The sequence below is a fragment of the Mya arenaria genome, chromosome 9 (genome assembly GCF_026914265.1).
Source record: "Mya arenaria isolate MELC-2E11 chromosome 9, ASM2691426v1".
Lineage (NCBI taxonomy): Eukaryota > Metazoa > Mollusca > Bivalvia > Myida > Myidae > Mya > Mya arenaria.
Window position 1 is genome coordinate 31,187,734 of NC_069130.1, and position 25,760 is coordinate 31,213,493.

At 35.0% G+C, this 25,760-nt stretch overlaps 1 protein-coding gene across 1 annotated transcript; it reads right to left on the reverse strand.

The window, feature by feature from the left end:
- Positions 1-10,153: 10,153 nt before the first annotated feature.
- Positions 10,154-21,000, reverse strand: LOC128245930 (uncharacterized). The gene is made up of 6 exons (XM_052964150.1): positions 20,502-21,000; positions 19,753-20,228; positions 17,270-17,435; positions 13,783-13,941; positions 12,718-13,193; positions 10,154-10,402 (listed from the first exon to the last, which is right to left on the reverse strand). The coding sequence occupies exons 1-6, from the start codon at positions 20,998-21,000 to the stop codon at positions 10,154-10,156; spliced, it is 2,025 nt and encodes a 674-aa protein (XP_052820110.1).
- Positions 21,001-25,760: the final 4,760 nt, after the last annotated feature.

Sequence of the window (25,760 nt, forward strand, 5' to 3'; positions counted from 1 at the left end):
AAGTTTATATCAGAAATACCCCATTACATACCCCATGTAAGATGAGCCACGCGCAACAACGCGCCACTTCTTATTTCATTTATTGTATGGTTTATGAAATATATATTTTGCCATTTCAATAAAGCGCAATCAAATATATATGTTTGCAGAAAAATGCGACCCGAGGGCACGTGCGTTAGCCGGTAACGAGGCTTGCCGAGTTACCGGTCTCGCAGCGTGTCCGAGGGTCGGATTTTTTAATCTGGACCGGAAAAACATGATTTTATCTTTTTCTTGCATATGTAAATTTATCAATTTGTGGAGAAAATGACGTTTAAAACGAACTTTTGTACTATTACACCAAAAGCGCGTGCGACATTGTTTACTGACGCCATAGAGCGCAGTGCTTTTAAGTAACTTAATCTAGCCTTTTTTAACGATTATTTATGTTAATTTTAATTAGAAGTCTAGCAAACATATATAATTATTTGATTGTGCTTTATTGGAATGGCGTAATATATCTTTCATAGACCATACAACAAATGGAAAAAGAAGTTGCGCGTTGTTGCACGTGACTCATTTTACATGTGGTATGTCATGAATACGACACATGCCATATCGACAAAATATGCGAAAGGTGACATGAGGGGTTCGCCTAAGCCTGATCATTTTTTGTTAATCCAACGTATTTTTGGTGTGTTTTTAAATTCATTGCCACCATCTATCATAAACATGCAAATGTGAAATAAACCAATTGAAATTAATTTCAGGAGTCTAGAAAAGAATTGATGTGCCGGCATTGTGGGAAGGTATTTAAAAGCAGATCGGGGCTAAACGAACACGAGCACATCCATGATGAAAAGGCGCCATACCATTGCTGTGGAAAGCCGTTCTGCAGCAAATCAAAAATGCAGAGACATTGGATTGCACTTTAAAGAGCATAATAATCTAGATGTAGTAAATTTAACGTTTATTCATGTGGTGCCATGCAATGCCATATTTGCCATATTATTTTACAGGATCATATTTATGCATATAGTTTTTTGTTCACATTGTTATTTGATTCCACTTTACAACACCACTAGAAAAGTTTTGTGCCATGCACTGTTAATGTGCAACTATAAATTTACAAAATAGTGATAAATAGTCTGTGATGAATACAATCAAAATAAATAATAATAGTTTCTTTTTATTCACCTATTCGTCGGTTAACACAAACTGAATATATCAAAAAGCAATGCACTTTTATGCTTGTGGTGAAAAAGAAGACATCACACGTAAACTATTTGACGGTTTCGAATGTCTTACATACACGTGACAACACAGCGACAACGATAACTTCAATGAAATTGTCAAACTAACATATTATACATTGATTCTAATTCTCAGTATTACAGTTCAGGCATTTTCAATTGTATTTTGATGGCGAAACCTTGTAGAGAGGGGAACGGAATGGTGATTTCAAAGGAGATGGTGTCATTCCTTGGAGAATTACTTGTGTATGACATTTTGCTGGAGAAAACAATTTTGCTGGGTAAAAATGTTTTCCGCTTTTTGTTTCACGGTTTAAATCATTTTGCATGCCTCGTTTAGTGGTATTTCTTCTAGTTCGTTTTTGTTTGGGTCTATGGAGCGAAAGTGTGGACTTCTTCTGTCGCATTCTGAAATAAAATGCAAAGCATTGTACGCCTATGCATCGTTTTACTAAACAAGAGCGAACGATAACCCTCGTATGTTGTTTCAAAGTCGAAAAATGAACGTAAATAAAACAATGTAGAAGTATAAATGTTGTTGTTGGACATGTGTATACTTTATCGTGCAATATGTGCACCAAAGTTTGGCTGAATATATAACCGGTTCTTAAGGAGTCGCAGTCAACGAACAGCCAGACTCTCAACCCACAAACAGACGTACTAATACAAGTCATTTTAATAGATGGCATGGATTTACACGTGCTATACATTAAATTAGCAACACATATGAGTATGCCAATCATAGACGGTGGAATTATTCTTAATTAAGCATCGTTTCAATAAATTGAGATATTGGATGGAGGTATAATATATTTATAAACTTTAAATACTAGGACATGTTTTGTACTGCTTTCTTACTGTATGTATATTATACTATAATTAAAATGCATAGTACATTTAATATCGTACAATAAGTGTTCTCCGTTCACTTTGCACATCGCAAGTTGTTTAAAGAGGTAAAGGGGTTTATATAATAGGGAATATTTCTATTAAAATACACATCGAAGAAATAAAATAATAAACAGCTAAAATAGTGCTTACTTACACGAAATATTAATCCGACTCATTTCAGAACTCGTCTGGAAAGCGTTTTAAGTAGGCCGGACAGACTTGTAGTGCAGCATAATCTACAAAGAAGGGAACAGTTTAAAATTATTAATGAGAAATGCTTTAAGCATGAAATCGTTCGGACAATGCACTCATAAATATTTCATAATAAGGAAAAAGTAATGTAAATGTCACTTATAGGTTAATTAAAAAATCGTCCGGACAATGTACTCATAAATATTTTGTACGGACAATGAAACTCTCCATCCCTTTACATAAGTAAATGCATTTATTCAAGTTGTCTAAAAAGATTAATTTTTGATATTTCTTCAAAAAATTAGCAAATTAAGCACTTTGAAATTGAGTTTTTTCGTAAATTCTGTTACTTATTCGGTTTTTGGAACGTTTTTAAAGCACTTGAAGCACTGAAACCTTCTTGAATAGACAATGAATTTCTGTAAACTTTTTATGTAGTCCACTTCTGCATAGTTATTTGATCAAAATATGTCTTAATTAAAAAGTTGAAAATTCACCGTTTCTGTTCCTTATTCGAGTTTGAATAAGGAATAGGGAACTAGTTCCTTATTCCTTATTCGACTTAGTGTGCGTTATAAAGAAATTGAAACTCTCCATCCCTTTAAATAAGTAAATGCATTTATTTAAGTTGTTTAAAAAGATTAATTTTTGATATTTCTTCAAAAAATTAGCAAAATAAGCCCTTTGAAATTGAGTTTTTTCGTAAATTCTGTTACTTATTCGGTTTTTGGAACGTTTTTAAAGCACTTGAAGCACTGAAACCTTCTTGAATAGACAATGCATTTCTGTAAACTTTTTATGTAGACCACTTCTGCATAGTTATTGGAAAAAAATGTATTACTTAAAAAGTTTTTATTCCTTATTCGAGTTTGAATAAGGAATAGGGAACTAGTTCCTTATTCCTTATTCGATTTTTTCTATTATCGTGCATTATTTTATTCACAAAGTTGTTTAATTGTGATGAAAATATCACAAAGAAGTGATTTTATGCATATCTACAATTATTTATTTTGAATAAGGAATAAGGAACCAGTTCCCTATTCCTTATTCGAAAAAGGAATAAGGAATAAGGAACTAACTTATCGTCCATTGTCGTAAGCCGGGTCATCATTGATCTCTTTTTCTTTCAAACCAAATCTGGTCTTCTTTTTTTGAGGTTAGCGATAGTCTGTTCTGATTGAATTCCATAAGAAGTCATTTTCCTGTTGCTGCATCCATTCTTAAATGTTCTCTTCAAATAGATGGTCATCAATTCTGTACACCTGCCTAGATGTCCCTTTCTTCTTGCGAGTACTTTTATTACCTTAGATGTTTGTGCTGCAGCAGGAATGTGTAAACTTTCTTGTTCTTGTTCTTGATCCTGATCCTGATCCTGAGCCTCAGCAGCAGTAGGCTGTTCTTCCTCAGAACTAGAGGAGGTAGGAACTTCTTCATCAACAGACACCAGTCTTGACACCAGACTTATCTGCTAGAAATCATTAAAACCCCTTTTTATTTCATTTGTTTTCTTTAAGGCTGCACTCTTACAGATTAACAGTTTTAATAATATTTTATCTTTTGTCCAGGAATGAGCAAATTTTGTGTAAACATCTGAAAACCAGCGATACAAAAATGCTGACAAAAGATTTTATCACAGTTTTTCATATTTCTGTCGCAAATTAATTTTTTTGAAAAATGCATAAAACATCAATTTTTGAAAATAAATATGAAAACTTGCAATGTGATTTTTTCAGCAGTCTTATATCACTTGTTGCTATGCATTTTCACATGCAATGTTACATATATACAGTATCCAGTGATGTGGATCATTCCATATATTTGCTGCACATCTTTAATATTATAATTATAGAATGTGCATCAAACTATATGCATGATAAGCTTAAAAGTTTGTATTAAATTGAGATTTGGTAAAAAAAATGCTACAAACTGACTGTAAATACATACATAATGCACGATTTCCACTTGATTCGCTCTTGTGGTGTATTTACTTTTATCTTGCTTATAAATAACATGAGTAAACCGGAAATATGGAAATTTAGTTACCCATCCAGAAACCTGCAGTTCTGTGTAACAATCCGTCCCGCCTAGTTACCAGCAGCTTGGATCCATGTCAGGATCTGAAATAAAAATGAATAATATATTTATTTATAAACAGGCTGTTTTCTTTCTGAAGCTTAAAATATGGTAATGGTAATAATCGATCTGCAATGTAAGCATCAGGTAAAATATTTAGATTTGATAATTCATCATTATCATCCTCGACAAAATCATGTAAAGTTCCTGTGCGTGAATTAAAATCGCCTAGAATCATAAACGTATATTTATTATCTCCCCCTGCGCTCTGAAAATGGGCGATATTGCCTAAATATTGTCAAAAGTACTATTTTCTACAAGTGCACTTCTGCTGGAGTTAGCCGGTATGATATAACATACACAAATCAGCAAGTCAGTCATAAGATTAAAATGTTTTCCATCTAATTTAACCCAAAAATGAGAATCATTTTGTTGCATAACACACATATCTGTACTTGCTAGCTTATCTCTAATATATAAAATTATTCCACCTGAATTTCGAGTACTGCCTTTAAGTTTCTCTTTTCTATTTAAGACTACATGTTGAAATCCACTAACTGTAAAATCTAAATCATCACTTCCCCAAGTCTCAGTTAAACATATAATATCATTCTTATCAAATATCAATCGTAAATCATTACTTTCAAGTTTGTTTATACGCTTAAGTTTTAATCCCTGAATGTTCAATAAAGCAAATTTAACTGTGCTATTTACATTGTCTATGTATACACCGGTAGTACTATAACCGTCCTAGGTATTAACCCCAGTAGGCGGTTCACTATTTGAAACCACGCTCTGATTGGTCAGCTGTGTCTTCTTTCGTGACGTGGTAATCGCTGGCTTAGCGCTGGCTGATCTCGGTCTGCTCCGATTAGTTGATGACTGGCCACGTGATCGGGGTCGACCACGTGCACTTTGTTTATCAACAATAGCACTGTTAATCGGAGTACCTGAAATCAATGACTGCGATAATGTCTGCGAATATGTCAGATTACTGATGTCACCAGCCGTCTGCGTAAGTGGCACATGTTCCGGAAAAGGCCTGCTACTGGTCTGTTGCTGTGTAAGCGCTGGCTCGGCAGATCCCGTCGTGCTAAGGGGCACGTCCTCACCTGACACAACTTTACCACTGGATGTCGAACCCAAAACGCCACTCACCGCTTGAAACGCCGACGGATCTCGTGTCGGCGCGGTTTCACTAGTTACATATGGCGTAGAACGTCGGGGTATGGGTTTTGCTAGTAAAGTATGCCAGTTCGGGAATTCATTTATAATCGTTCGGTTATTTACAACGAGTTCGGCGGGATATTTTAGTTGCACTCTGTTGGCACGATTTGATTTGCATTCCTTAAACTTTGGCCATAATCTTTTCCTTGCATTTCGTATCTCTATTGGATAGTCCCTATCCACGGCGCATCTCGACCCAGCCAAATATCTTGCATTGCGCATGACCGCGTCAACTTCCGTTTGTGAACGGAACGTCACTATAAGTGGACGAGTTCTACGCTGACCGGGGCGCTGTGAGGAACCCAACCTTTCTGCATGTTCTATATAAAACTCGTCAGGGTCTAAGTTCATGTCATAGAGAAAATCACTGACTAGATCGTAAATTTCTTTCCTCTGATCATCGTCTAGCCCATAAATAATCACATTACAACGTTTCTCCCTTGCTTGTAGATCTATGAGCTTATATGTTAAAGTTGTTATTTTATCGTCATGCTCCTCAATTTTGTGTTTCACCTGCTCAAGGCTGGCCTCTACCTGTATCACAGAGCTTTGAGCTTTTTCCACTGTGTCGATTTTTGTAAATAGAACATTTAACTTACTGTCCGTGCTCATGGTTTGGAAAGAGTCCAGTTCGACACTACCTGTATCTGCACGTTTACGCTTCGGATCCCTCTTGCCGCCGACGACTCGCCATTGTTCTCCTGCTCTTTCTCCCGCGCTTGAAAATAAATCCTGGTTCTCCTGGTCTTGTGTCAAATCTGATAGTAATTCACTGAATTCCATTGCCTTAGATTATATTTCACTTTCAATCCACTTGGTTTAGATCCACTTATTAAATTAATCAATCATTGAAAATCCATTTTTTTCACTACAGGTAAAATTTCCGATGTGTACTGTCCGCCATATTTAATCCCCCAATGGACAATGTACTCATAAATATTTATACGTATGCCTGTTTAAAAATTAAAAAGGCTTTTATTGTCGGAATCAATTTCTTAAGATAAGTTTATATCAGAAATACCCCATTACATACCCCATGTAAGATGAGCCACGCGCAACAACGCGCCACTTCTTATTTCATTTATTGTATGGTTTATGAAATATATATTTTGCCATTTCAATAAAGCGCAATCAAATATATATGTTTGCAGAAAAATGCGACCCGAGGGCACGTGCGTTAGCCGGTAACGAGGCTTGCCGAGTTACCGGTCTCGCAGCGTGTCCGAGGGTCGGATTTTTTAATCTGGACCGGAAAAACATGATTTTATCTTTTTCTTGCATATGTAAATTTATCAATTTGTGGAGAAAATGACGTTTAAAACGAACTTTTGTACTATTACACCAAAAGCGCGTGCGACATTGTTTACTGACGCCATAGAGCGCAGTGCTTTTAAGTAACTTAATCTAGCCTTTTTTAACGATTATTTATGTTAATTTTAATTAGAAGTCTAGCAAACATATATAATTATTTGATTGTGCTTTATTGGAATGGCGTAATATATCTTTCATAGACCATACAACAAATGGAAAAAGAAGTTGCGCGTTGTTGCACGTGACTCATTTTACATGTGGTATGTCATGAATACGACACATGCCATATCGACAAAATATGCGAAAGGTGACATGAGGGGTTCGCCTAAGCCTGATCATTTTTTGTTAATCCAACGTATTTTTGGTGTGTTTTTAAATTCATTGCCACCATCTATCATAAACATGCAAATGTGAAATAAACCAATTGAAATTAATTTCAGGAGTCTAGAAAAGAATTGATGTGCCGGCATTGTGGGAAGGTATTTAAAAGCAGATCGGGGCTAAACGAACACGAGCACATCCATGATGAAAAGGCGCCATACCATTGCTGTGGAAAGCCGTTCTGCAGCAAATCAAAAATGCAGAGACATTGGATTGCACTTTAAAGAGCATAATAATCTAGATGTAGTAAATTTAACGTTTATTCATGTGGTGCCATGCAATGCCACATTTGCCATATTATTTTACAGGATCATATTTATGCATATAGTTTTTTGTTCACATTGTTATTTGATTCCACTTTACAACACCACTAGAAAAGTTTTGTGCCATGCACTGTTAATGTGCAACTATAAATTTACAAAATAGTGATAAATAGTCTGTGATGAATACAATCAAAATAAATAATAATAGTTTCTTTTTATTCACCTATTCGTCGGTTAACACAAACTGAATATATCAAAAAGCAATGCACTTTTATGCTTGTGGTGAAAAAGAAGACATCACACGTAAACTATTTGACGGTTTCGAATGTCTTACATACACGTGACAACACAGCGACAACGATAACTTCAATGAAATTGTCAAACTAACATATTATACATTGATTCTAATTCTCAGTATTACAGTTCAGGCATTTTCAATTGTATTTTGATGGCGAAACCTTGTAGAGAGGGGAACGGAATGGTGATTTCAAAGGAGATGGTGTCATTCCTTGGAGAATTACTTGTGTATGACATTTTGCTGGAGAAAACAATTTTGCTGGGTAAAAATGTTTTCCGCTTTTTGTTTCACGGTTTAAATCATTTTGCATGCCTCGTTTAGTGGTATTTCTTCTAGTTCGTTTTTGTTTGGGTCTATGGAGCGAAAGTGTGGACTTCTTCTGTCGCATTCTGAAATAAAATGCAAAGCATTGTACGCCTATGCATCGTTTTACTAAACAAGAGCGAACGATAACCCTCGTATGTTGTTTCAAAGTCGAAAAATGAACGTAAATAAAACAATGTAGAAGTATAAATGTTGTTGTTGGACATGTGTATACTTTATCGTGCAATATGTGCACCAAAGTTTGGCTGAATATATAACCGGTTCTTAAGGAGTCGCAGTCAACGAACAGCCAGACTCTCAACCCACAAACAGACGTACTAATACAAGTCATTTTAATAGATGGCATGGATTTACACGTGCTATACATTAAATTAGCAACACATATGAGTATGCCAATCATAGACGGTGGAATTATTCTTAATTAAGCATCGTTTCAATAAATTGAGATATTGGATGGAGGTATAATATATTTATAAACTTTAAATACTAGGACATGTTTTGTACTGCTTTCTTACTGTATGTATATTATACTATAATTAAAATGCATAGTACATTTAATATCGTACAATAAGTGTTCTCCGTTCACTTTGCACATCGCAAGTTGTTTAAAGAGGTAAAGGGGTTTATTATAATAGGGAATATTTCTATTAAAATACACATCGAAGAAATAAAATAATAAACAGCTAAAATAGTGCTTACTTACACGAAATATTAATCCGACTCATTTCAGAACTCGTCTGGAAAGCGTTTTAAGTAGGCCGGACAGACTTGTAGTGCAGCATAATCTACAAAGAAGGGAACAGTTTAAAATTATTAATGAGAAATGCTTTAAGCATGAAATCGTTCGGACAATGCACTCATAAATATTTCATAATAAGGAAAAAGTAATGTAAATGTCACTTATAGGTTAATTAAAAAATCGTCCGGACAATGTACTCATAAATATTTTGTACGGACAATGAAACTCTCCATCCCTTTACATAAGTAAATGCATTTATTCAAGTTGTCTAAAAAGATTAATTTTTGATATTTCTTCAAAAAATTAGCAAATTAAGCACTTTGAAATTGAGTTTTTTCGTAAATTCTGTTACTTATTCGGTTTTTGGAACGTTTTTAAAGCACTTGAAGCACTGAAACCTTCTTGAATAGACAATGAATTTCTGTAAACTTTTTATGTAGTCCACTTCTGCATAGTTATTTGATCAAAATATGTCTTAATTAAAAAGTTGAAAATTCACCGTTTCTGTTCCTTATTCGAGTTTGAATAAGGAATAGGGAACTAGTTCCTTATTCCTTATTCGACTTAGTGTGCGTTATAAAGAAATTGAAACTCTCCATCCCTTTAAATAAGTAAATGCATTTATTTAAGTTGTTTAAAAAGATTAATTTTTGATATTTCTTCAAAAAATTAGCAAAATAAGCCCTTTGAAATTGAGTTTTTTCGTAAATTCTGTTACTTATTCGGTTTTTGGAACGTTTTTAAAGCACTTGAAGCACTGAAACCTTCTTGAATAGACAATGCATTTCTGTAAACTTTTTATGTAGACCACTTCTGCATAGTTATTGGAAAAAAATGTATTACTTAAAAAGTTTTTATTCCTTATTCGAGTTTGAATAAGGAATAGGGAACTAGTTCCTTATTCCTTATTCGATTTTTTCTATTATCGTGCATTATTTTATTCACAAAGTTGTTTAATTGTGATGAAAATATCACAAAGAAGTGATTTTATGCATATCTACAATTATTTATTTTGAATAAGGAATAAGGAACCAGTTCCCTATTCCTTATTCGAAAAAGGAATAAGGAATAAGGAACTAACTTATCGTCCATTGTCGTAAGCCGGGTCATCATTGATCTCTTTTTCTTTCAAACCAAATCTGGTCTTCTTTTTTTGAGGTTAGCGATAGTCTGTTCTGATTGAATTCCATAAGAAGTCATTTTCCTGTTGCTGCATCCATTCTTAAATGTTCTCTTCAAATAGATGGTCATCAATTCTGTACACCTGCCTAGATGTCCCTTTCTTCTTGCGAGTACTTTTATTACCTGTAGATGTTTGTGCTGCAGCAGGAATGTGTAAACTTTCTTGTTCTTGTTCTTGATCCTGATCCTGATCCTGAGCCTCAGCAGCAGTAGGCTGTTCTTCCTCAGAACTAGAGGAGGTAGGAACTTCTTCATCAACAGACACCAGTCTTGACACCAGACTTATCTGCTAGAAATCATTAAAACCCCTTTTTATTTCATTTGTTTTCTTTAAGGCTGCACTCTTACAGATTAACAGTTTTAATAATATTTTATCTTTTGTCCAGGAATGAGCAAATTTTGTGTAAACATCTGAAAACCAGCGATACAAAAATGCTGACAAAAGATTTTATCACAGTTTTTCATATTTCTGTCGCAAATTAATTTTTTTGAAAAATGCATAAAACATCAATTTTTGAAAATAAATATGAAAACTTGCAATGTGATTTTTTCAGCAGTCTTATATCACTTGTTGCTATGCATTTTCACATGCAATGTTACATATATACAGTATCCAGTGATGTGGATCATTCCATATATTTGCTGCACATCTTTAATATTATAATTATAGAATGTGCATCAAACTATATGCATGATAAGCTTAAAAGTTTGTATTAAATTGAGATTTGGTAAAAAAAATGCTACAAACTGACTGTAAATACATACATAATGCACGATTTCCACTTGATTCGCTCTTGTGGTGTATTTACTTTTATCTTGCTTATAAATAACATGAGTAAACCGGAAATATGGAAATTTAGTTACCCATCCAGAAACCTGCAGTTCTGTGTAACAATCCGTCCCGCCTAGTTACCAGCAGCTTGGATCCATGTCAGGATCTGAAATAAAAATGAATAATATATTTATTTATAAACAGGCTGTTTTCTTTCTGAAGCTTAAAATATGGTAATGGTAATAATCGATCTGCAATGTAAGCATCAGGTAAAATATTTAGATTTGATAATTCATCATTACATCCTCGACAAAATCATGTAAAGTTCCTGTGCGTGAATTAAAATCGCCTAGAATCATAAACGTATATTTATTATCTCCCCCTGCGCTCTGAAAATGGGCGATATTGCCTAAAATATTGTCAAAAGTACTCATTTTCTACAAGTGCACTTCTGCTGGAGTTAGCCGGTATGATATAACATACACAAATCAGCAAGTCAGTCATAAGATTAAAATGTTTTCCATCTAATTTAACCCAAAAAATGAGAATCATTTTGTTGCATAACACACATATCTGTACTTGCTAGCTTATCTCTAATATATAAAATTATTCCACCTGAATTTCGAGTACTGCCTTTAAGTTTCTCTTTTCTATTTAAGACTACATGTTGAAATCCACTAACTGTAAAATCTAAATCATCACTTCCCCAAGTCTCAGTTAAACATATAATATCATTCTTATCAAATATCAATCGTAAATCATTACTTTCAAGTTTGTTATACGCTTAAGTTTTAATCCCTGAATGTTCAATAAAGCAAATTTAACTGTGCTATTTACATTGTCTATGTCTACACCGGTAGTACTACAACCGTCCTAGGTATTAACCCCAGTAGGCGGTTCACTATTTGAAACCACGCTCTGATTGGTCAGCTGTGTCTTCTTTCGTGACGTGATAATCGCTGGCTTAGCGCTGGCTGATCTCGGTCTGCTCCGATTAGTTGATGACTGGCCACGTGATCGGGGTCGACCACGTGCACTTTGTTATCAACAATAGCACTGTTAATCGGAGTACCTGAAATCAATGACTGCGATAATGTCTGCGAATATGTCAGATTACTGATGGCACCAGTCAATCAATCAACAGTCGTCAATTCGAATTAACATTTAAATCTTTATTATTTCTGGCTAATAATCGATCTGCAATGTAAGCATCAGGTAAAATATTTAGATTTGATAATTCATCATTATCATCCTCGACAAAATCATGTAAAGTTCCTGTGCGTGAATTAAAATCGCCTAGAATCATAAACGTATATTTATTATCTCCCCCTTCGCTCTGAAAATGGGCGATATTGCCTAAATATTGTCAAAAGTACTATTTTCTACAAGTGCACTTCTGCTGGAGTTAGCCGGTATGATATAACATACACACAATCAGCAAGTCAGTCATAAGATTAAAATGTTTTCCATCTAATTTAACCCAAAAAATGAGAATCATTTTGTTGCATAACACACATATCTGTACTTGCTAGCTTATCTCTAATATATAAAATTATTCCACCTGAATTTCGAGTACTGCCTTTAAGTTTCTCTTTTCTATTTAAGACTACATGTTGAAATCCACTAACTGTAAAATCTAAATCATCACTTCCCCAAGTCTCAGTTAAACATATAATATCATTCTTATCAAACATCAATCGTAAATCATTACTTTCAAGTTTGTTTATACGCTTAAGTTTTAATCCCTGAATGTTCAATAAAGCAAATTTAACTGTGCTATTTACATTGTCTATGTATACACCGGTAGTACTATAACCGTCCTAGGTATTAACCCCAGTAGGCGGTTCACTATTTGAAACCACGCTCTGATTGGTCAGCTGTGTCTTCTTTCGTGACGTGGTAATCGCTGGCTTAGCGCTGGCTGATCTCGGTCTGCTCCGATTAGTTGATGACTGGCCACGTGATCGGGGTCGACCACGTGCACTTTGTTTATCAACAATAGCACTGTTAATCGGAGTACCTGAAATCAATGACTGCGATAATGTCTGCGAATATGTCAGATTACTGATGTCACCAGCCGTCTGCGTAAGTGGCACATGTTCCGGAAAAGGCCTGCTACTGGTCTGTTGCTGTGTAAGCGCTGGCTCGGCAGATCCCGTCGTGCTAAGGGGCACGTCCTCACCTGACACAACTTTACCACTGGATGTCGAACCCAAAACGCCACTCACCGCTTGAAACGCCGACGGATCTCGTGTCGGCGCGGTTTCACTAGTTACATATGGCGTAGAACGTCGGGGTATGGGTTTTGCTAGTAAAGTATGCCAGTTCGGGAATTCATTTATAATCGTTCGGTTATTTACAACGAGTTCGGCGGGATATTTTAGTTGCACTCTGTTGGCACGATTTGATTTGCATTCCTTAAACTTTGGCCATAATCTTTTCCTTGCATTTCGTATCTCTATTGGATAGTCCCTATCCACGGCGCATCTCGACCCAGCCAAATATCTTGCATTGCGCATGACCGCGTCAACTTCCGTTTATGAACGGAACGTCACTATAAGTGGACGAGTTCTACGCTGACCGGGGCGCTGTGAGGAACCCAACCTTTCTGCATGTTCTATATAAAACTCGTCAGGGTCTAAGTTCATGTCATAGAGAAAATCACTGACTAGATCGTAAATTTCTTTCCTCTGATCATCGTCTAGCCCATAAATAATCACATTACAACGTTTCTCCCTTGCTTGTAGATCTATGAGCTTATATGTTAAAGTTGTTATTTTATCGTCATGCTCCTCAATTTTGTGTTTCACCTGCTCAAGGCTGGTCCTCTACCTGTATCACAGAGCTTTGAGCTTTTTCCACTGTGTCGATTTTTGTAAATAGAACATTTAACTTACTGTCCGTGCTCATGGTTTGGAAAGAGTCCAGTTCGACACTACCTGTATCTGCACGTTTACGCTTCGGATCCCTCTTGCCGCCGACGACTCGCCATTGTTCTCCTGCTCTTTCTCCCGCGCTTGAAAATAAATCCTGGTTCTCCTGGTCTTGTGTCAAATCTGATAGTAATTCACTGAATTCCATTGCCTTAGATTATATTTCACTTTCAATCCACTTGGTTTAGATCCACTTATTAAATTAATCAATCATTGAAAATCCATTTTTTTCACTACAGGTAAAATTTCCGATGTGTACTGTCCGCCATATTTAATCCCCCAATGGACAATGTACTCATAAATATTTATACGTATGCCTGTTTAAAAATTAAAAAGGCTTTTATTGTCGGAATCAATTTCTTAAGATAAGTTTTATATCAGAAATACCCCATTACATACCCCATGTAAGATGAGCCACGCGCAACAACGCGCCACTTCTTATTTCATTTATTGTATGGTTTATGAAATATATATTTTGCCATTTCAATAAAGCGCAATCAAATATATATGTTTGCAGAAAAATGCGACCCGAGGCACGTGCGTTAGCCGGTAACGAGGCTTGCCGAGTTACCGGTCTCGCAGCGTGTCCGAGGGTCGGATTTTTTAATCTGGACCGGAAAAACATGATTTTATCTTTTTCTTGCATATGTAAATTTATCAATTTGTGGAGAAAATGACGTTTAAAACGAACTTTTGTACTATTACACCAAAAGCGCGTGCGACATTGTTTACTGACGCCATAGAGCGCAGTGCTTTTAAGTAACTTAATCTAGCCTTTTTTAACGATTATTTATGTTAATTTTAATTAGAAGTCTAGCAAACATATATAATTATTTGATTGTGCTTTATTGGAATGGCGTAATATATCTTTCATAGACCATACAACAAATGGAAAAAGAAGTTGCGCGTTGTTGCACGTGACTCATTTTACATGTGGTATGTCATGAATACGACACATGCCATATCGACAAAATATGCGAAAGGTGACATGAGGGGTTCGCCTAAGCCTGATCATTTTGTTAATCCAACGTATTTTTTGGTGTGTTTTTAAATTCATTGCCACCATCTATCATAACATGCAAATGTGAAATAAACCAATTGAAATTAATTTTAGGAGTCTAGAAAAGAATTGATGTGCCGGCATTGTGGAAGGTATTTAAAAGCAGATCGGGGCTAAACGAACACGAGCACATCCATGATGAAAAGGCGCCATACCATTGCTGTGGAAAGCCGTTCTGCAGCAAATCAAAAATGCAGAGACATTGGATTGCACTTTAAAGAGCATAATAATCTAGATGTAGTAATTTAACGTTTATTCATGTGGTGCCATGCAATGCCACATATTTGCCATATTATTTTACAGGATCATATTTATGCATATAGTTTTTTGTTCATATTGTTATTTGATTCCACTTTACAACACCACTAGAAAAGTTTTGTGCCATGCACTGTTAATGTGCAACTATAAATTTACAAAATAGTGATAAATAGTCTGTGATGAATACAATCAAAATAAATAATAATAGTTTCTTTTTATTCACCTATTCGTCGGTTAACACAAACTGAATATATCAAAAAGCAATGCACTATTATGCTTGTGGTGAAAAGAAGACATCACACGTAAACTATTTGACGGTTCGAATGTCTTACATACACGTGACAACACAGCGACAACGATAACTTCAATGAAATTGTCAAACTAACATATTATACATTGATTCTAATTCTCAGTATTACAGTTCAGGCAATTTCAATTGTATTTTGATGGCGAAACCTTGTAGAGAGGGGAACGGAATGGTGATTTCAAAGGAGATGGTGTCATTCCTTGGAGAATTACTTGTGTATGACATTTTGCTGGAGAAAACAATTTTGCTGGGTAAAAATGTTTTCCGTTTTTGTTTCACGGTTTAAATCATTTTGCATGCCTCGTTTAGTGGTATTTCTTCTAGTTCGTTTTTGTTTGGGTCTATGGAGCGAAAGTGTGGACTTCTTCTGTCGCATTCTGAAATAAAATGCAAAGCATTGTACGCCTATGCATCGTTTTACTAAACAAGAGCGAACGATAACCCTCGTATGTTGTTTCAAAGTCGAAAAATGAACGTAAATAAAACAATGTAGAAGTATAAATGTTGTTGTTGGACATGTGTATACTTTATCGTGCAATATGTGCACCAAAGTTTGGCTGAATATATAACCGGTTCTTAAGGAGTCGCAGTCAACGAACAGCCAGACTCTCAACCCACAAACAGACGTACTAATACAAATCATTTTAATAGATGGCATGGATTTACACGTGCTATACATTAAATTAGCAACACATATGAGTATGCCAATCATAGACGGTGGAATTATTCTTAATTAAGCATCGTTTCAATAAATTGAGATATTGGATGGAGGTATAATATATTTATAAACTTTAAATACTAGGACATGTTTTGTACTGCTTTCTTACTGTATGTATATTATACTATAATTAAAATGCATAGTACATTTAATATCGTACAATAAGTGTTCTCCGTTCACTTTGCACATCGAAAGTTGTTTAAAGAGGTAAAGGGGTTTATTATAATAGGGAATATTTCTATTAAAATACACATCGAAAAATAAAATAATAAACAGATAAAATAGTGCTTACTTACACGAAATATTAATCCGACTCATTTCAGAACTCGTCTGGAAAGCGTTTTAAGTAGGCCGGACAGACTTGTAGTGCAGCATAATCTACAAAGAAGGGAACAGTTTTAAAATTATTAATGAGAAATGCTTTAAGCATGAAATCGTTCGGACAATGCACTCATAAATATTTCATAATAAGGAAAAAGTAATGTAAATGTCACTTATAGGTTAATTTAAAAAATCGTCCGGACAATGTACTCATAAATATTTTGTACGGACAATGAAACTCTCCATCCCTTTAAATAAGTAAATGCATTTATTCAAGTTGTTTAAAAAGATTAATTTTTGATATTTCTTCAAAAAATTAGCAAATTAAGCACTTTGAAATTGAGTTTTTTCGTAAATTCTGTTACTTATTCGGTTTTTGGAACGTTTTTAAAGCACTTGAAGCACTGAAACCTTCTTGAATAGACAATGCATTTCTGTAAACTTTTTATGTAGTCACAAAGAAGTGATTTTATGCATATCTACAATTATTTATTTTGAATAAGGAATAAGGAACCAGTTCCCTATTCCTTATTCGAAAAAGGAATAAGGAATAAGGAACTAACTTATCGTCCATTGTCGTAAGCCGGGTCATCATTGATCTCTTTTTCTTTCAAACCAAATCTGGTCTTCTTTTTTTGAGGTTAGCGATAGTCTGTTCTGATTGAATTCCATAAGAAGTCATTTTCCTGTTGCTGCATCCATTCTTAAATGTTCTCTTCAAATAGATGGTCATCAATTCTGTACACCTGCCTAGATGTCCCTTTCTTCTTGCGAGTACTTTTATTACCTGTAGATGTTTGTGCTGCAGCAGGAATGTGTAAACTTTCTTGTTCTTGTTCTTGATCCTGATCCTGATCCTGAGCCTCAGCAGCAGTAGGCTGTTCTTCCTCAGAACTAGAGGAGGTAGGAACTTCTTCATCAACAGACACCAGTCTTGACACCAGACTTATCTGCTAGAAATCATTAAAACCCCTTTTTATTTCATTTGTTTTCTTTAAGGCTGCACTCTTACAGATTAACAGTTTTAATAATATTTTATCTTTTGTCCAGGAATGAGCAAATTTTGTGTAAACATCTGAAAACCAGCGATACAAAAATGCTGACAAAGATTTTATCACAGTTTTTCATATTTCTGTCGCAAATTAATTTTTTGAAAAATGCATAAAACATCAATTTTTGAAAATAAATATGAAAACTTGCAATGTGATTTTTTCAGCAGTCTTATATCACTTGTTGCTATGCATTTTCACATGCAATGTTACATATATACAGTATCCAGTGATGTGGATCATTCCATATATTTGCTGCACATCTTTAATATTATAATTATAGAATGTGCATAAAACTATATGCATGATAAGCTTAAAAGTTTGTATTAAATTGAGATTTGGTAAAAAAAATGCTACAAACTGACTGTAAATACATACATAATGCACGATTTCCACTTGATTCGCTCTTGTGGTGTATTTACTTTTATCTTGCTTATAAATAACATGAGTTAAACCGGAAATATGGAAATTTAGTTACCCATCCAGAAACCTGCAGTTCTGTGTAACAATCCGTCCCGCCTAGTTACCAGCAGCTTGGATCCATGTCAGGATCTGAAATAAAAATGAATAATATATTTATTTATAAACAGGCTGTTTTTCTTTCTGAAGCTTAAAATATGGTAATGGTAATAATCGATCTGCAATGTTAGCATCAGGTAAAATATTTAGATTTGATAATTCATCATTATCATCCTCGACAAAATCATGTAAAGTTCCTGTGCGTGAATTAAAATCGCCTAGAATCATAAACGTATATTTATTATCTCACCCTTCGCTCTGAAAATGGGCGATATTGCCTAAAATATTGTCAAAAGTACTCATTTCTACAAGTGCACTTCTGCTGGAGTTAGCCGGTATGATATAACATACACAAATCAGCAAGTCAGTCATAAGATTAAAATGTTTTGCCATCTAATTTAACCCAAAAAATGAGAATCATTTTGTTGCATAACACACATATCTGTACTTGCTAGCTTATCTCTAATATATAAAATTATTCCACCTGAATTTCGAGTACTGCCTTTAAGTTTCTCTTTTCTATTTAAGACTACATGTTGAAATCCACTAACTGTAAAATCTAAATCATCACTTCCCAAGTCTCAGTTAAACATATAATATCATTCTTATCAAATATCAATCGTAAATCATTACTTTCAAGTTTGCTTATACGCTTAAGTTTTAATCCCTGAATGTTCAATAAAGCAAATTTAACTGTGCTATTTACATTGTCTATGTCTACACCGGTAGTACTACAACCGTCCTAGGTATTAACCCCAGTAGGCGGTTCACTATTTGAAACCACGCTCTGATTGGTCAGCTGTGTCTTCTTTCGTGACGTGGTAATCGCTGGCTTAGCGCTGGCTGATCTCGGTCTGCTCCGATTAGTTGATGACTGGCCACGTGATCGGGGTCGACCACGTGCACTTTGTCTATCAACAATAGCACTGTTAATCGGAGTACCTGAAATCAATGACTGCGATAATGTCTGCGAATATGTCAGATTACTGATGGCACCAGTCAATCAATCAACAGTCGTCAATTCGAATTAACATTTAAATCTTTATTATTTCTGGCTAATAATCGATCTGCAATGTAAGCATCAGGTAAAATATTTAGATTTGATAATTCATCATTATCATCCTCGACAAAATCATGTAAAGTTCCTGTGCGTGAATTAAAATCGCCTAGAATCATAAACGTATATTTATTATCTCCCCCTTCGCTCTGAAAATGGGCGATATTGCCTAAAATATTGTCAAAAGTACTATTTTCTACAAGTGCACTTCTGCTGGAGTTAGCCGGTATGATATAACATACACACATCAGCAAGTCAGTCATAAGATTAAAATGTTTTCCATCTAATTTAACCCAAAAAATGAGAATCATTTTGTTGCATAACACACATATCTGTACTTGCTAGCTTATCTCTAATATATAAAATTATTCCACCTGAATTTCGAGTACTGCCTTTAAGTTTCTCTTTTCTATTTAAGACTACATGTTGAAATCCACTAACTGTAAAATCTAAATCATCACTTCCCCAAGTCTCAGTTAAACATATAATATCATTCTTATCAAACATCAATCGTAAATCATTACTTTCAAGTTTGTTTATACGCTTAAGTTTTAATCCCTGAATGTTCAATAAAGCAAATTTAACTGTGCTATTTACATTGTCTATGTATACACCGTTAGTACTATAACCGTCCTAGGTATTAACCCCAGTAGGCGGTTCACTATTTGAAACCACGCTCTGATTGGTCAGCTGTGTCTTCTTTCGTGACGTGGTAATCGCTGGCTTAGCGCTGGCTGATCTCGGTCTGCTCCGATTAGTTGATGACTGGCCACGTGATCGGGGTCGACCACGTGCACTTTGTTTATCAACAATAGCACTGTTAATCGGAGTACCTGAAATCAATGACTGCGATAATGTCTGCGAATATGTCAGATTACTGATGTCACCAGCCGTCTGCGTAAGTGGCACATGTTCCGGAAAAGGCCTGCTACTGGTCTGTTGCTGTGTAAGCGCTGGCTCGGCAGATCCCGTCGTGCTAAGGGGCACGTCCTCACCTGACACAACTTTACCACTGGATGTCGAACCCAAAACGCCACTCACCGCTTGAAACGCCGACGGATCTCGTGTCGGCGCGGTTTCACTAGTTACATATGGCGTAGAACGTCGGGGTATGGGTTTTGCTAGTAAAGTATGCCAGTTCGGGAATTCATTTATAATCGTTCGGTTATTTACAACGAGTTCGGCGGGATATTTTAGTTGCACTCTGTTGGCACGATTTGATTTGCATTCCTTAAACTTTGGCCATAATCTTTTCCTTGCATTTCGTATCTCTATTGGATAGTCCCTATCCACGGCGCATCTCGACCCAGCCAAATATCTTGCATTGCGCATGACCGCGTCAACTTCCGTTTATGAACGGAACGTCACTATAAGTGGACGAGTTCTACGCTGACCGGGGCGCTGTGAGGAACCCAACCTTTCTGCATGTTCTATATAAAACTCGTCAGGGTCTAAGTTCATGTCATAGAGAAAATCACTGACTAGATCGTAAATTTCTTTCCTCTGATCATCGTCTAGCCCATAAATAATCACATTACAACGTTTCTCCCTTGCTTGTAGATCTATGAGCTTATATGTTAAAGTTGTTATTTTATCGTCATGCTCCTCAATTTTGTGTTTCACCTGCTCAAGGCTGGTCTCTACCTGTATCACAGAGCTTTGAGCTTTTTCCACTGTGTCGATTTTTGTAAATAGAACATTTAACTTACTGTCCGTGCTCATGGTTTGGAAAGAGTCCAGTTCGACACTACCTGTATCTGCACGTTTACGCTTCGGATCCCTCTTGCCGCCGACGACTCGCCATTGTTCTCCTGCTCTTTCTCCCGCGCTTGAAAATAAATCCTGGTTCTCCTGGTCTTGTGTCAAATCTGATAGTAATTCACTGAATTCCATTGCCTTAGATTATATTTCACTTTCAATCCACTTGGTTTAGATCCACTTATTAAATTAATCAATCATTGAAAATCCATTTTTTTCACTACAGGTAAAATTTCCGATGTGTACTGTCCGCCATATTTAATCCCCCAATGGACAATGTACTCATAAATATTTTATACGTATGCCTGTTTAAAAATTAAAAAGGCTTTTATTGTCGGAATCAATTTCTTAAGATAAGTTTATATCAGAAATACCCCATTACATACCCCATGTAAGATGAGCCACGCGCAACAACGCGCCACTTCTTATTTCATTTATTGTATGGTTTATGAAATATATATTTTGCCATTTCAATAAAGCGCAATCAAATATATATGTTTGCAGAAAAATGCGACCCGAGGGCACGTGCGTTAGCCGGTAACGAGGCTTGCCGAGTTACCGGTCTCGCAGCGTGTCCGAGGGTCGGATTTTTTAATCTGGACCGGAAAAACATGATTTTATCTTTTTCTTGCATATGTAAATTTATCAATTTGTGGAGAAAATGACGTTTAAAACGAACTTTTGTACTATTACACCAAAAGCGCGTGCGACATTGTTTACTGACGCCATAGAGCGCAGTGCTTTTAAGTAACTTAATCTAGCCTTTTTTAACGATTATTTATGTTAATTTTAATTAGAAGTCTAGCAAACATATATAATTATTTGATTGTGCTTTATTGGAATGGCGTAATATATCTTTCATAGACCATACAACAAATGGAAAAAGAAGTTGCGCGTTGTTGCACGTGACTCATTTTACATGTGGTATGTCATGAATACGACACATGCCATATCGACAAAATATGCGAAAGGTGACATGAGGGGTTCGCCTAAGCCTGATCATTTTTGTTAATCCAACGTATTTTTGGTGTGTTTTTAAATTCATTGCCACCATCTATCATAATCATGCAAATGTGAAATAAACCAATTGAAATTAATTTTAGGAGTCTAGAAAAGAATTGATGTGCCGGCATTGTGGGAAGGTATTTAAAAGCAGATCGGGGCTAAACGAACACGAGCACATCCATGATGAAAAGGCGCCATACCATTGCTGTGGAAAGCCGTTCTGCAGCAAATCAAAAATGCAGAGACATTGGATTGCACTTTAAAGAGCATAATAATCTAGATGTAGTAAATTTAACGTTTATTCATGTGGTGCCATGCAATGCCACATATTTGCCATATTATTTTACAGGATCATATTTATGCATATAGTTTTTTGTTCATATTGTTATTTGATTCCACTTTACAACACCACTAGAAAAGTTTTGTGCCATGCACTGTTAATGTGCAACTATAAATTTACAAAATAGTGATAAATAGTCTGTGATGAATACAATCAAAATAAATAATAATAGTTTCTTTTTATTCACCTATTCGTCGGTTAACACAAACTGAATATATCAAAAAGCAATGCACTATTATGCTTGTGGTGAAAAAGAAGACATCACACGTAAACTATTTGACGGTTTCGAATGTCTTACATACACGTGACAACACAGCGACAACGATAACTTCAATGAAATTGTCAAACTAACATATTATACATTGATTCTAATTCTCAGTATTACAGTTCAGGCAATTTCAATTGTATTTTGATGGCGAAACCTTGTAGAGAGGGGAACGGAATGGTGATTTCAAAGGAGATGGTGTCATTCCTTGGAGAATTACTTGTGTATGACATTTTGCTGGAGAAAACAATTTTGCTGGGTAAAAATGTTTTCCGCTTTTTGTTTCACGGTTTAAATCATTTTGCATGCCTCGTTTAGTGGTATTTCTTCTAGTTCGTTTTTGTTTGGGTCTATGGAGCGAAAGTGTGGACTTCTTCTGTCGCATTCTGAAATAAAATGCAAAGCATTGTACGCCTATGCATCGTTTTACTAAACAAGAGCGAACGATAACCCTCGTATGTTGTTTCAAAGTCGAAAAATGAACGTAAATAAAACAATGTAGAAGTATAAATGTTGTTGTTGGACATGTGTATACTTTATCGTGCAATATGTGCACCAAAGTTTGGCTGAATATATAACCGGTTCTTAAGGAGTCGCAGTCAACGAACAGCCAGACTCTCAACCCACAAACAGACGTACTAATACAAATCATTTTAATAGATGGCATGGATTTACACGTGCTATACATTAAATTAGCAACACATATGAGTATGCCAATCATAGACGGTGGAATTATTCTTAATTAAGCATCGTTTCAATAAATTGAGATATTGGATGGAGGTATAATATATTTATAAACTTTAAATACTAGGACATGTTTTGTACTGCTTTCTTACTGTATGTATATTATACTATAATTAAAATGCATAGTACATTTAATATCGTACAATAAGTGTTCTCCGTTCACTTTGCACATCGAAAGTTGTTTAAAGAGGTAAAGGGGTTTATTATAATAGGGAATATTTCTATTAAAATACACATCGAAGAAATAAAATAATAAACAGATAAAATAGTGCTTACTTACACGAAATATTAATCCGACTCATTTCAGAACTCGTCTGGAAAGCGTTTTAAGTAGGCCGGACAGACTTGTAGTGCAGCATAATCTACAAAGAAGGGAACAGTTTAAAATTATTAATGAGAAATGCTTTAAGCATGAAATCGTTCGGACAATGCACTCATAAATATTTCATAATAAGGAAAAAGTAATGTAAATGTCACTTATAGGTTAATTTAAAAAATCGTCCGGACAATGTACTCATAAATATTTTGTACGGACAATGAAACTCTCCATCCCTTTAAATAAGTAAATGCATTTATTCAAGTTGTTTAAAAAGATTAATTTTTGATATTTCTTCAAAAAATTAGCAAATTAAGCACTTTGAAATTGAGTTTTTTCGTAAATTCTGTTACTTATTCGGTTTTTGGAACGTTTTTAAAGCACTTGAAGCACTGAAACCTTCTTGAATAGACAATGCATTTCTGTAAACTTTTTATGTAGTCACAAAGAAGTGATTTTATGCATATCTACAATTATTTATTTTGAATAAGGAATAAGGAACCAGTTCCCTATTCCTTATTCGAAAAAGGAATAAGGAATAAGGAACTAACTTATCGTCCATTGTCGTAAGCCGGGTCATCATTGATCTCTTTTTCTTTCAAACCAAATCTGGTCTTCTTTTTTGAGGTTAGCGATAGTCTGTTCTGATTGAATTCCATAAGAAGTCATTTTCCTGTTGCTGCATCCATTCTTAAATGTTCTCTTCAAATAGATGGTCATCAATTCTGTACACCTGCCTAGATGTCCCTTTCTTCTTGCGAGTACTTTTATTACCTGTAGATGTTTGTGCTGCAGCAGGAATGTGTAAACTTTCTTGTTCTTGTTCTTGATCCTGATCCTGATCCTGAGCCTCAGCAGCAGTAGGCTGTTCTTCCTCAGAACTAGAGGAGGTAGGAACTTCTTCATCAACAGACACCAGTCTTGACACCAGACTTATCTGCTAGAAATCATTAAAACCCCTTTTTATTTCATTTGTTTTCTTTAAGGCTGCACTCTTACAGATTAACAGTTTTAATAATATTTTATCTTTTGTCCAGGAATGAGCAAATTTTGTGTAAACATCTGAAAACCAGCGATACAAAAATGCTGACAAAAGATTTTATCACAGTTTTTCATATTTCTGTCGCAAATTAATTTTTTTGAAAAATGCATAAAACATCAATTTTTGAAAATAAATATGAAAACTTGCAATGTGATTTTTTTCAGCAGTCTTATATCACTTGTTGCTATGCATTTTCACATGCAATGTTACATATATACAGTATCCAGTGATGTGGATCATTCCATATATTTGCTGCACATCTTTAATATTATAATTATAGAATGTGCATAAAACTATATGCATGATAAGCTTAAAAGTTTGTATTAAATTGAGATTTGGTAAAAAAAATGCTACAAACTGACTGTAAATACATACATAATGCACGATTTCCACTTGATTCGCTCTTGTGGTGTATTTACTTTTATCTTGCTTATAAATAACATGAGTAAACCGGAAATATGGAAATTTAGTTACCCATCCAGAAACCTGCAGTTCTGTGTAACAATCCGTCCCGCCTAGTTACCAGCAGCTTGGATCCATGTCAGGATCTGAAATAAAAATGAATAATATATTTATTTATAAACAGGCTGTTTTCTTTCTGAAGCTTAAAATATGGTAATGGTAATAATCGATCTGCAATGTTAGCATCAGGTAAAATATTTAGATTTGATAATTCATCATTATCATCCTCGACAAAATCATGTAAAGTTCCTGTGCGTGAATTAAAATCGCCTAGAATCATAAACGTATATTTATTATCTCACCCTTCGCTCTGAAAATGGGCGATATTGCCTAAAATATTGTCAAAAGTACTCATTTCTACAAGTGCACTTCTGCTGGAGTTAGCCGGTATGATATAACATACACAAATCAGCAAGTCAGTCATAAGATTAAAATGTTTTGCCATCTAATTTAACCCAAAAAATGAGAATCATTTTGTTGCATAACACACATATCTGTACTTGCTAGCTTATCTCTAATATATAAAATTATTCCACCTGAATTTCGAGTACTGCCTTTAAGTTTCTCTTTTCTATTTAAGACTACATGTTGAAATCCACTAACTGTAAAATCTAAATCATCACTTCCCCAAGTCTCAGTTAAACATATAATATCATTCTTATCAAATATCAATCGTAAATCATTACTTTCAAGTTTGCTTATACGCTTAAGTTTTAATCCC